Consider the following 14,342-nt stretch of genomic DNA (forward strand, 5'->3'; position numbering starts at 1 on the left):
TAAAAAAAAATTGTTATAATTATTTTATATAAAAAGTTTACATAAGTTAACTTTACATTTCTTTTAAGCATTTCAGTAAATCTTGAATAAAGCTGCAAGCGCAAAAAAAACTTTCAATTGAGAAAGAAAAAAAGTTAAGATTATTTTATCGTGAGCAACTAACTTATAATACACATTTTCGTAACTTGCGACTTATAGAAGTTTGATAACAATCCACTATTTATAGCAATTATAGATATCAACTTTTTATTATTTTGTATTTTTATCGATACACTATTGGCATAATAAACATATCCTGCCGTTGAAAAAATTACATTGTCAAACAGAAAACAATAATCGTCACTTACTTACCACTTTTCGCTTAAATTGTCGATTTCAAACGTGCCATTTTAAATAATTAAATTTATTTTTAAGATACGTCTCTCTCGTATATCGAAAATCCATATCTAAATGGTTGAAAAATTTCTCTCGATGCAAAAAATTTATACGCGGAATAAAGAAAATCCCGGCGTTCTTCCATTATTTTGAAAAAAATTTCCGCAGGTTTACGTCCATTTGCAACGCTAGGTGTTCTCAACGAAGCGGACGGATAATTTTTGAAAAATTATCTCGTGTGGGACTAAGCTCCACGACGTGACGAGGTGAAATTCGCACGAGCGGGCGGGATGAAAAAAAAGGGCCGAGTCGGCGAGATATTTCGCACGAGTTAGTGAAATATCTGTCGGCGCCCGCGCGACTGTATCTAGTTAATTGTAGTCTTCGTATCGATCCTCTCTCTCTCTCTCTCTCTCTCTCTCTCTCTTTCTCTCTCTCTCTCTCTCTCTCGAGGGAGACTGCGAGGATGGGATCGAGTCGCATGATAATGTTCACAATTTTCAAACTGCCGTGTGCAAACACTTTCGACCGCTCGTTGTCGCCGCCGCCGCTCGACGACGACCAGCTTTTGCTTTCACAGCGCCCGTGCATTTGAATATTCAAAATACTCCGAGAATGTGGTAATGCCTTTCGACGATGTGCCAATATGTATGCGCCTACTTGCGAGCCAAACTGCGATAACGCTAATCGCGTTAGCATGCGACCAACGACGAACGCTTAATATGCTTGCGCTATCAATTAACGCGACCTATGTCCACGACCTTTGTTGCATGTCAAATATTGACACTCATTTGCCATATGTTGCGATAAATGCAAATTAAAGAAGCCGGTATAACGTAACGCTCTATTGGGCACAATAAATTATGCAACTAAATTGTTATATTATATATTTATAAGGTAAGATATGTATATAATCCACGCTTTTTTTTCAACAAATGCATCGAATATAAACTATCTGTGTACCAAACTTTTAAGAGAAGAATTGGATGAGAATAATTGGCAGTTTAATGAATCAATTGGTGGGAAACGATTATCGAAGTGAGATCGTTTTGCGTAGGATATAGCATATCCCGTAATATATTCCGCGATGTCGCGGCGACGCGAAACACGTCGATCCGACAGTGGAAACAACGGTATTGGACTACGCGCGTTAAATTGAATTATATGTGACTCGTTGAAATGAATTGAATTCCAGCAAAGGCCGTCGTTATTTCGCGCGTTACTATCGCGGTGGATTCGTTGCGGCCACACAAGTATTTATGCAACATTTACGATCGATTAATGCGCGGAGCCGCAGAGAATCGATACACCCGTATCCCGCCAAAAGCCATTAGAGCTTTATATTTCCGCCATTTTCTCCGACCGACATTGGCCGATATGCCGTATTGTCGCGAGCTCCCTTCTCCATCTCCAGCTGCCAATATCCCGATGGCAATAACGCGAATAATGTCGACGTGATTTTTCATCGCGCATGAATGCGGATACGTTAACGCCATTACGCAAAACAAGATGACTTTCATTTATTTCATACATGGCAATTAGCGGCCGTATTTCATAATAGATGAAACGGATAATTGTGATTGCATGAGCGAACTAGTGTAACTGACATCTCAATGCAACTCAAATTAAATCATTTCAAACGCAGCTGCGGCATCTTTGAATCTTAATTCTTAGCTTAAATTTTGATTCTCAATTCTCAATATTCAATTCCAAATATACATATATAACTATTAATATATATGTATATCTTTATATAATTTTTAATTAATTATCGACTTGTAAAAATTGACATTTTATAAATATCGAAAATTTTATAGTTTAGTAATATAATTTAAAAACATTAATAATAATTCTTTTTAAATACCAACAATAAGCTATCTTTAATATTTGCAGAAAAATTTCAACATTTTGAAAAATTAATTATTATGTATATATTTACAACTCTAACAGCATTATAATATTTCAGAACAAATCTAAATTGGATCATACATTTTGTTAGATAATAAAATAAGTAAACAATTTAGCATATTTATCATGAATTTATTTGTGCATATAAATTTATATATAAAATCAATTTTATTTCAAATTTATAATAAAATGTTTGCCTATAATATATAGAAGTATAAAATAACGTGTTATAGTACGAAATAACGTTATAATTTTAATTAATTTGTAGAAGATTGATATGAAAGATTCTCGTGTAAGATCACTTTAAATACTTTTATACTTGAATTTTAAAATCGCTTTTATCTTTTGTTCTCTCTTTAAGACAAACTGTTCTTAACTATTAAAAAGTAATTAATCTAGCATGCTTTTACTACGTATTTTAATCTTTTTTTGCAAAATTACCATTGTATTTTCAAACATTCTATATTTCTAAGCGATTGAATATTCTTGTTAAATTCTCTGCATATGATGGTCAATTTAACCTTTAACCAGAATAGTGAAGACATCTAGCGTAATTGGAGCGTACGGGTCTCATGGATCAATCACCTATTTTCACATATTGAAGATAGCAAATGTGTTAAAAATAAATTTATTATATAACAAGTTTTAAGAAAACAAAAACATTTATATAAAATAAAAAAAATGTTTTTAATTTTTTAGACATAAAAAATGTCAAATAAAATTTTTATGACTTTTTTAGTTACAACTTAAAAAAATCTAGTCAAATAAAGATCATTCCTATATAAAATATCAATAGTAACATCATCAAATCTGGGTCTCTTAAATCCAGATTGCTCTAATTAAGTTAATAATTACGGTTTGTTAAAGAATTAAGTCTGCGTTAGCTTTAAAGACACTAATTTGAGATTAAAGTTGCATTATAATTGAAGATTATTAAATTATTATACAGGATGTTCCAGGTCAGGTCAATGAAACTTTAGGATTTTATAGGAAATTAAATTTGAAACAAAAAAGTTTCGATAAACTTAGGTCCGGAAACGCTTCGTTAAAAAGTTAGAGCTAACCAACTTCGAAAAATCATATTTTTTTGATGATTTTTAAAAATGACTTCAAAACCCTTCATTCATTAAAAAAAAGTAACGAAATAAATCTGATGGGAAATTAAATAGCAAATTAAATTACATCAATTTCATTTTTAATTTTCTGATAAGGTGTTTAAAAAAAAAACAAACTCGAAACAATGAAAAAAGCAGGATCTTGAAGACTACCTTTTTGTGTAAACACTAAATTCGTAGTGCAAACATTGCAAATGCAAATATAAAAATGTTCTTATTAAATTTTGATCATAACTAATTATTTACAGAGAATTTATTAGCTATATTTATATCAAGAAAAACTATATATATATTTAAAAAATCCGCAATAAAACACCTATCCAAGTTAAAAAAAAAAAAATATTCCACGTGTTTATAATAAAAAATATATATTCACGCATTAAAAATTATTAAACTTTCTAAATTATAAAACATAAAAAGGATATATTGCAATTTTAATAATTCACATAATACATGACTATGAATGCGCGTATACCACGAAACATTACAGCTGTGTGTTTTCATCCACAATCATTAAACATGATTCGTGCGCCCAAAGGGGCATTCGCGCATAATTGGCGTGTGTAACCGCTACTATTCTCAGAAAGTTCACCCCGCTATTAATTCGCCTAAAGGCCAAATGCTTGCTATATTAATCGGTCGCTATCCATTAGCAAATGGGCCCAGCGCGCGGCTATAGGGGCCGCAGAGGGAGCATACATGCGTGAGCTCGTGTTCCATTAACATTAACGCACCCTTTCGGCACTGCGTTATGCAATTCACGTGTAAACCGTATATCGCGCATACGCTATTGTTTAACGCATCGCGGGCCGTTAAAAATCGCGCCGGAAAATTTGAAGCGCGCGATAAAGTCGGGATCGATCAAAAGGTCGCGCGCGCGCGCGCGCTTGCAAGATAAGAGAGCGATGGATATCGAGGATAATAAGTAGACCAATTTGTTCATAACTTGAAGATTGGCCGATTAAGAAGTAAGAGCGCGATCCGTCCTGCAAAGGAACGATTAAAGCTTTAAAGGGAATAATCGAACTTTATGTCAGATGGAGAAGCGCGCAAGCGCAAACGATAAGCGCAACGATAAAGCTTATTAAAAATTAAGTAGCTTTTCCATAAGTTGATATTTCTGGGACACGAGAGACGAATGATGGAACATAAACCAATTATATCCTTCACTTTAATTATCAAATAAACGTATAAAGAAAGCTTTTGATGTAAAATTCTATTGTACTAATGCCATATATTAATATATATATTTTTAATAAGATTTTGCATTAAATCTTTATATTGCTTTTTTTATCGGTAAAGAAAATATTTGGAAATATTTAAATTGCATAACTGTTATTATTATTAATTATGTTAAAAGTTTACGTGATTTTTATCTGTTAATTGAATAACGTGTTTATTTGTGTATATATGTCATGCAAATCCAGTCGTTTATTAAGAATTCAGTATTTTCATAACGAAGAAGATTGCATTAAAATCCTTTGTCAACTTTATGCATGATAACATAATTTCGTTGATAACATCATTTATGTACATAATAATAAATTATGGAACATAGCAAAGTGTATCCCAGCAGATTCATCTTATCTATTTATATTTTAGAAACTAGTTTATCCGACTAAGAGAGAAAGGAATAAAAAAGCAAAATCTATGGCATTTAAATATAATTCTCTCACACTACATTTAATATAATTTTCAACTCAACTACACTTCTTTTTTTAATCATCGATTTAATTCTATTTAAGTAAACGTGCATTGTATCTTTGTTGTTTTTTAATTATTAACAGAGCTTTACATTAAAAAAACATTCTCTCTTTCTCAATAAGAGTTATCAGCTTATAAAATATAATATATATAAAACACTATATATTTTTACATTTATTTTCTACCAATGCTTCTCATTTTTCCATTTTCGTATTTTTTCGAATGGATATACACATGTAATATGGATATACACATGTAATATAACGATTATATTAATACAAAAAAGGGAGGAAAATAGGTGAACGATATTATTTGAATTATTCGACAGAGATTTAAATAATTCATTTTATACTGAAAGATATGGGATATTGATTACCAACATTTTGTGATATTATATGACTTTTATTTTTCCTCGTTGTTCATGCATTTTGTAATTCCCAGTCACGCATGTGACTAGCTCAACATGTTACGTGGCTAATATATGTTTACATGATATCCGATTTAAAAAATCGGCCGATAAATGCGAATAAAATAAAATGAACCAATAAATGCGAATAAAATGAAAAATATGATGAAAATAATATTTGCAAAAAGTAATATTTTAAACGAAAGAGATCGCTCTCTCTTCTTGATTTGCAAATATTCGGACTTGATGCGTTCTTTCGACAAGTGCCGTTCAATACAGGCATCTATGATATCTATCATACTTGGCATACGTTAGCGATTATATTATCTATGCATGACTGTTAGCAGCGGCATACGGACGTTTATACATATGTCTTGCGGCATTGTAGGCAATGTAACCGCGTCGCCTCTCGAATCAAACTAGGAGCTACATTGTACTTATGTTAGGGCTATACACAACACAATTCGCGCGGCTTGTATATGTGCGGCGCGCAGTAGAATCACAGCCTGCATATATCAGCTTGGGTGCACATGTACCATACGAGCAGTCCATTCACCCGCACCTTCGTACGACATGGCTCACAAAAGGCACAAACACTAACGGAGGAATTCTATTTTAGAAAGCACTTAAACCTGATTTTTCAATCAGGTATTTTATTTTATCCCGATTATTTTTTGAGTAAAGAATAAAATTCGATTTAATGATTTTTATGCGCAAACGGATAAAAAAATAATTCCCTCATTTACATCGAACAAAAACGTTATTTTAACGAAATGTTAGTTTTACAGATATGAAAATTGCGTGAAAAAATCAATTATTAAAATACAATTGCACAAGATATATATGCGAAATGATGTCTATATAGCAACTGCAATAAAATATAAAATGTTCATTTTATTCTTTTTATGCGCATGTATTTATCCGTGTATATGTCATTAGCCATCCGTCATTTAATTTTGTGAGCAACACGATTTCTCTCCATCCGTTTCTTTCATATTTCAACATTATTTATATATGTTTTATTTACACATTACGTGATGCTTTAGATTCTGTGTTTCATGTGAAAATCCGGGTAATAAAAACTTGAGAGTATTTTGTGTAATTATCCGGTTGCGCGATAAATCCAGATAACCAGATATCAATCTCTTTAAACTCGTTACCTTTCTCTCAACTACAAAAATATATGCCAGTCATTCTTAAAATCTAATTTCTCCCAAGAGAATATCGCGTAAAAAACAATAATTAATTAAAATTAACAAAAAAATGAAATTTAAAAAAATGATGAGCGGTGATACGTGCATAAATAAATATTTTAAATCAAGAGATTTAATTAGATCAAAAGAATAAACTAATAAAAACTCTTATGAATATATCATACGAAGGAGAGGCAATCAAAGCCAGCGCGGTAATTTGTGCGCATATGTTTTATTACAATCAAATTACATTGATATTTTAACTAAGTGATCACAAAAGACAATAACAAAAAGCGTACATTTCGGTCCTTTTTTTGGATCTTCAGCCATCTTCAGCGCAATTACAAAGTATATGGAATATATTATATCAAAAATGTACCAATAATAATATGCAGAACAAGAGTGAGTCATCTATGCTGTCAAAAGGTAAATGTTATATAATGGAATTTCGAAACAGAAAGAGACTGTTCGATAAAATATACTACATTAAAAAAATAACTGGCAATACAAATATACCACTTGAGTGAGTCATCCATGTTGTACACAAGGCAAATATTATACATGTTCGGGACAGAACAAGAGATTTGATTACATTATAAAAAAAAAAATAAACAACAGATTGTACATAACAATATTAATTAATAAAAGTAAAATTTTTTGTACTCTTTAATTAACAGTTATATGTGATGCACAAGTATTTAAACAATCAACGAGATAAAATTTCGTCGCGTTCTACGAAATATCGCGCAATAGCGATTTTATTACGTGCCCGACGCATCGACAAATAAAGTGCAATACGATATAGACATATATTGTAAGATATATATATATATATATATTTCCCAGCAGTATATGAAAATAATGTCGGTTTTTCCCACGCGTCCAGTTTTTCGTAAAGAGTACACACGACCGAGCCGGATATTGGAATTTTCAATGGTTGTCCTGCGCCATAGGGGGTGGAACGACATGATGCATCGAGATGCAACGAGCCGCATGATTCATCGCGGGATGCAGCGCGATGCAAGTTTGTCATGCATGCGTCGTTGCGCATTCAACAACGAATTCCACTTCTTCCAGTGTTATTCTTGCCCGCGTTATGTTTTATTAATCTGTTCTCTATGCAGATGAAATGTCTAATTTTGCGTCCGTCAATCCCTCTTTTTTTTATGCGTGATTTTCTACTATGAAACGTAAAACGCGAAACGTTGTGTACGTCTATATGAACTTTGTACTTCCATTTTTACAATGTGCAACTACAAACAAAAGTAAAAGCATTATAAACAATTATAAATAATTCACGATACATTAGCGATTTTTTTAATTTTAGAATTACGTGGTAATCATTTCTACAAAATGTTGTATTTTTTATGTTTATGAACAAAATTGTATTTACCAATCGAAATTATCATATATTTATCATTTTCTGTAGTGAAAACTTAATTTATTGAAAGTAGGGCGTTAAGTTCACATAGGTGTAGTATAGCACGTATAGTTGTGTACCTACTATATTTGATTTGGAAACATTGACGAGAAGATTATGTATATAATTTATGCATTATGTAAATAAGAAATTTTGTATATAATTATACCGTAATATTAAAGTTAAATGTATTATAATGTGAGAAGGATTAACTTTATTATTATATTTATATATATATATATATATATATATATATATATATATATATATTATATTATATAAGCTAGAGAGAATGTAGCACTAATATAGAAGCATATGATAAATATATGCTTCTGTTTGCTGTACATTTAGAGCTTCATAATTAACATGATATAAATATATATATAAAGAGTTATTCAAAAAATTCAAGACTGTTTTCGTAGCTTTGAATAAAAGATCAATATAAAATATTTACTCTGTTTTATAAACTTCTTCAAAATATTAAAAGCTTATGTATAAAATACTATGCTTTATATTACAGAAAAGAAAATTACTTCATTTAAGAAAAATTTTTGCTATAAAACAATTGCTATTAATATTATTAAATTATATTTTCATTAGTTTCACATAAATAAGTAATTTTGATTTATTATTCAAATTGCAAGAGAAGAGAGAGAAAAAAGCTAGTAAATGCATATTTTTATGAAAGGAAGAGAGCACGTAACTTTTTGTTTACATATTAGACGATAAAAAGATCGACTAAAAAAAGCTTAAAAAATCCCCGTCAAAAAATTTATGTTCGAAATTAAAATTTCGTTTATTAAAGCGCTTCCACATAAACAGAGCCGTAACAAAAATATTTTAACTGCGCATATCATTGGCCATTTCATATAAAGTCCACTTAGCAAGCACTTGCGTTAAACTAAAATTAAGTACGAAATATGCGCATTATATATGTATATGTGCAAATTGAAAAGTCCGCATACAAATTTATTTATGATGCCATTCACGATGCCTGAGCTGAAAGACAAACTAAAAATAAAAGCGCCATGAAATTTTACTACATTCGATGTAATGCACTTTTCATTGGATCTTTTTATTTGCTCCCTCTATCTCCATCCCATCGTGTTTCGTAAATCATTTTTTAATATGTCGCTATTTTCTCCGCGTTTCACGTCTTCGAAAAAATATGCTATTATTATTAATATTTAATTCTAATATCACATATATGCATAATATTATATATGCATCCTAATATTACATATGCTAAAAAGCGTCGAATTATTATTCACTCATTTTAATTCTTTTCACAACTATACATCACAATTTGTAGCAGTTTGAAACATTATTCGTGAATACATTTATGAGATATAAAACATATTTTGTGAGAATTTTTTATTATATTGTCTAACCATTTTTATTATATTGTCTAAGCAATTTTAAACGAAGATAATTATATTTTTAGAGTAACAAAAAAATAATGCAGATATATATATTTTTCAATTGTGTTTCAAAAGCCGCATGTAACATCTTACAGATTTATGAATGCTTTAAATACAGACAAAATCATAAAGTAACGATTAGATCGTTCACCCTCCTTTCCGCTCCCACACTGTTGCAGCGAATAAGTTATTTAGATTTAAGTCAATTTCGACTTCTCACCCTTCACGTATGTAGCGCACAATTTCGTCTATAATGAATATTACATGTTTCAAGAAAACCCACACGTCACATGCAAGACATCGATTTAATCCTTCATGTCATTCAACACAATAAAAATTTAATTATCGCGCTGTCATCCCGTGCATTATATGTTGCACATACGTCATGATTTAATTTTCTATAACATATTTTTGTAAATGCGTGACGTTAAATCAAACACGTAGTAAAATGAAATTACTGCGGAAGAAACACTGTGGTTGACTCGATGGCATTTAATCACACGTGTGTTGCAGTACATATTTTGTATTGCAATTAATTTTGTGTAATTCCTCTTTATGCTTTATATTAAAACAATATTAATAAGAACATTTTTCAGCTAATTGAATGTCACGCGAGCGCAAAAAGCCTAAAATTTGTAAAATTTTTAACGTGTATTTAGATCACAGGATTATATTTATACGTGATTATAGAATTAATATCAAAAAGGAAACAATAAATAGGAATCACGTACCTGGAGATTAAATGATAATATTTTATACATGTATAGGTGAAAATGTGCAATAAAATGCAAATCTACATATATGCTAGAATTGTTATACAAGTTGACTATATTAAATATCGCTTAATGTAAATACGCTATTTAGAGGAATGGAGGAACGAAGAACGCATGAACAGTTGCGTTTGCAATTCGCCGCCATCGCCAATTCCAATGTTCTCCCTTTGTCCGCCACTTCGAACTCCCCCGACACGCATAACTTTACAACACCGACTTTACTAACGTCCCCGTTTCTCTGTCGTGTTTCAGGAAGATGCGGGCACGGATCGCCGTGCGAGCAGCTCTGCTATGAGCTTCACGACGGCATGTACGAGTGCGACTGTAAGGACGGCTATATACTTCATAAAAATGGATACAGTTGCGCCGGTAAGTGTGTGCGTGCGTATGCGTGTGAATAGATTCGATCCTTATCCCGCTTTGCAATTCGCATTCATGGCGGGCGACATCTTTGATATCCCTAATAAAATTTCGCACCGCGCCGAACCGACAAACTTTTTAATACTGCATTTGTATTGTTTTCAAAGCAACGCTTCCGACAGCCGCTGGCCCGTTGAATATCTCGTTTGATTCTAGAGAGTTATATCAAGAACGAGTTTTATTCCGAAAGTATCTTCAAGCGCGAGCTCGGGCTGTTATTGTCTCCAATTGTTGATTTTTTTCTTTGATAATAACAATACCGAGAGAATATATTGGAAAATGTTAGAAATATGTTTTGAGAACTTTTTATAGAGCTTTATAGTTTATTTGGTTATCTCTAATTTTATATAGAGTATATCTCAATTTAAAGACTCTACAGTAATTACTATTTTCTTGAATTTGTCTGCTATTTTCGACCAAAGTCAACAGATTTTTGAATTATTCTTAATTTACATTTTTTTGTAGTATCTGTGAGAATTAAATTTTGAGAAAAAAATTTTATCCTCTCTTTTAATTTTTGCATTTTAAAAAAAATTTCAAATTCAATTTCCTATAAGACCCTGAAGTTTCATTGACCTGACCTGGAACATCTTATATAATTGAGAAATGGCGGATCATTGAATAATATATAGCGACTGTAAACTAGAAAGATATTCTTTAAGCCCTGAATTCCAATCTATCTTTCATCTTTTAACTTTGATCGATCAAATTCCAATTTCCAAAACGCTCTGCCTTAATCTTCACAATACATAGTTTGATATAAAATTTATAATCTCTTGAATGCGTATCAGATAACTTGCGATCCCCTTTCTTTAACATTTCCGCGAATGCGAAGATATCGTACGGGGTGCGCGGTAAACGCGACATACTCCTGGCTCGGCTGTTTGCGTACAATTTCGCACCCCCGGCGTTACATCCCTGGGCGTTCTCTCGCGCACCTCTCGATCGGAAAGCACGCATTTCAAGGCGGAATGTTTTCGAGGGGGTTAGTAACGCACGCGATGGCTCGGGCAAAAAAATGGCGGCGGCCGATCGAAGGCGGTGGTGGTAGTGGTGGTGGTGGTGGTGGTGGATTTTTATTATATTGTCTAAGCAATTTTAAACGAAGATAATTATATTTTTAGAGTAACAAAAAAATAATGCAGATATATATATTTTTCAATTGTGTTTCAAAAGCCGCATGTAACATCTTACAGATTTATGAATGCTTTAAATACAGACAAAATCATAAAGTAACGATTAGATCGTTCACCCTCCTTTCCGCTCCCACACTGTTGCAGCGAATAAGTTATTTAGATTTAAGTCAATTTCGACTTCTCACCCTTCACGTATGTAGCGCACAATTTCGTCTATAATGAATATTACATGTTTCAAGAAAACCCACACGTCACATGCAAGACATCGATTTAATCCTTCATGTCATTCAACACAATAAAAATTTAATTATCGCGCTGTCATCCCGTGCATTATATGTTGCACATACGTCATGATTTAATTTTCTATAACATATTTTTGTAAATGCGTGACGTTAAATCAAACACGTAGTAAAATGAAATTACTGCGGAAGAAACACTGTGGTTGACTCGATGGCATTTAATCACACGTGTGTTGCAGTACATATTTTGTATTGCAATTAATTTTGTGTAATTCCTCTTTATGCTTTATATTAAAACAATATTAATAAGAACATTTTTCAGCTAATTGAATGTCACGCGAGCGCAAAAAGCCTAAAATTTGTAAAATTTTTAACGTGTATTTAGATCACAGGATTATATTTATACGTGATTATAGAATTAATATCAAAAAGGAAACAATAAATAGGAATCACGTACCTGGAGATTAAATGATAATATTTTATACATGTATAGGTGAAAATGTGCAATAAAATGCAAATCTACATATATGCTAGAATTGTTATACAAGTTGACTATATTAAATATCGCTTAATGTAAATACGCTATTTAGAGGAATGGAGGAACGAAGAACGCATGAACAGTTGCGTTTGCAATTCGCCGCCATCGCCAATTCCAATGTTCTCCCTTTGTCCGCCACTTCGAACTCCCCCGACACGCATAACTTTACAACACCGACTTTACTAACGTCCCCGTTTCTCTGTCGTGTTTCAGGAAGATGCGGGCACGGATCGCCGTGCGAGCAGCTCTGCTATGAGCTTCACGACGGCATGTACGAGTGCGACTGTAAGGACGGCTATATACTTCATAAAAATGGATACAGTTGCGCCGGTAAGTGTGTGCGTGCGTATGCGTGTGAATAGATTCGATCCTTATCCCGCTTTGCAATTCGCATTCATGGCGGGCGACATCTTTGATATCCCTAATAAAATTTCGCACCGCGCCGAACCGACAAACTTTTTAATACTGCATTTGTATTGTTTTCAAAGCAACGCTTCCGACAGCCGCTGGCCCGTTGAATATCTCGTTTGATTCTAGAGAGTTATATCAAGAACGAGTTTTATTCCGAAAGTATCTTCAAGCGCGAGCTCGGGCTGTTATTGTCTCCAATTGTTGATTTTTTTCTTTGATAATAACAATACCGAGAGAATATATTGGAAAATGTTAGAAATATGTTTTGAGAACTTTTTATAGAGCTTTATAGTTTATTTGGTTATCTCTAATCTTATATAGAGTATATCTCAATTTAAAGACTCTACAGTAATTACTATTTTCTTGAATTTGTCTGCTATTTTCGACCAAAGTCAACAGATTTTTGAATTATTCTTAATTTACATTTTTTTGTAGTATCTGTGAGAATTAAATTTTGAGAAAAAAATTTTATCCTCTCTTTTAATTTTTGCATTTTCCGTTATATTATTGTGAGGCGACGTATCTTCAATTTAAATATGCAAATTCAAAGTCGAGCCAGTTGTGTCAAAATTAAATCATAAAAAAAAAATAGTTAAATAGCGCTCTTAATTTTCTTTGATCGATACTTTTAATTATTTCGTAACAATATCTGTAGAAGCAATAACGTAATTTGTATAATGCATAAAATTTATTTTTCATACCGTTAAAAAATTGCGCGATAAAAAGCTCGCGCACTGGTTGCAGATTTATCTCGACAATCTCAAGTTCAAGCTGTTTACAGTGCCCCGCCCGTATTAAAGGTAATATCTCATTTCGCGTGGAATTGCGCGGAATACATCTCGTGTCGGGCTTATGAAATAGAAGGAAAGAAGAGAGGGAAGGCATTGTGAAAGAAAAATACGCTAAAATTGTCCATAAATCATGTAGAATTTCGGGAGGCATGATTTATAGTTAGTCTAATCTTATGCAAGAGTTTTTATACTACATCACGAGAGAGAATGAAGTTTTAAATCGCACGTTACACATTGTCATACATCCGATATACATAATCGAGATGTACGATTGAAGCAAAAGTTAAATAAATTGCATATAAATAATAGATGTTTCAACTTTAACAAAAACATGACAGATACAAAGTTCATTCGTATTACTTACACTATATGACAGGACATAAAAAAAGTGTAAAATTCGTTTTTTTATTATCTTTTATGCTATTTTCACGTTTGCATTTTTACTTTAAATACAAAAGTGGAAAAATTATATATAAAAAAATTAAATATAAA

General features: G+C 32.1%; 1 protein-coding gene across 1 annotated transcript in view; it reads left to right on the forward strand.

Annotated features, from left to right (window-relative positions):
- The window catches only part of LOC115243627 (pikachurin-like), a 134,136-nt gene that overhangs the window by 35,914 nt on the left and 83,880 nt on the right, over nucleotides 1-14,342 (forward strand). The window contains exon 3 of the mRNA XM_029820761.1: nucleotides 10,568-10,684. Within this exon, the coding sequence (XP_029676621.1) occupies nucleotides 10,568-10,684 (117 nt within the window). The remainder of the gene's footprint in view (nucleotides 1-10,567; nucleotides 10,685-14,342) is intronic.

Source organism: Formica exsecta, unplaced genomic scaffold, assembly GCF_003651465.1.
Source record: "Formica exsecta isolate Colony F162 unplaced genomic scaffold, ASM365146v1 scaffold72, whole genome shotgun sequence".
Taxonomy (NCBI): Eukaryota; Metazoa; Arthropoda; class Insecta; order Hymenoptera; family Formicidae; genus Formica; species Formica exsecta.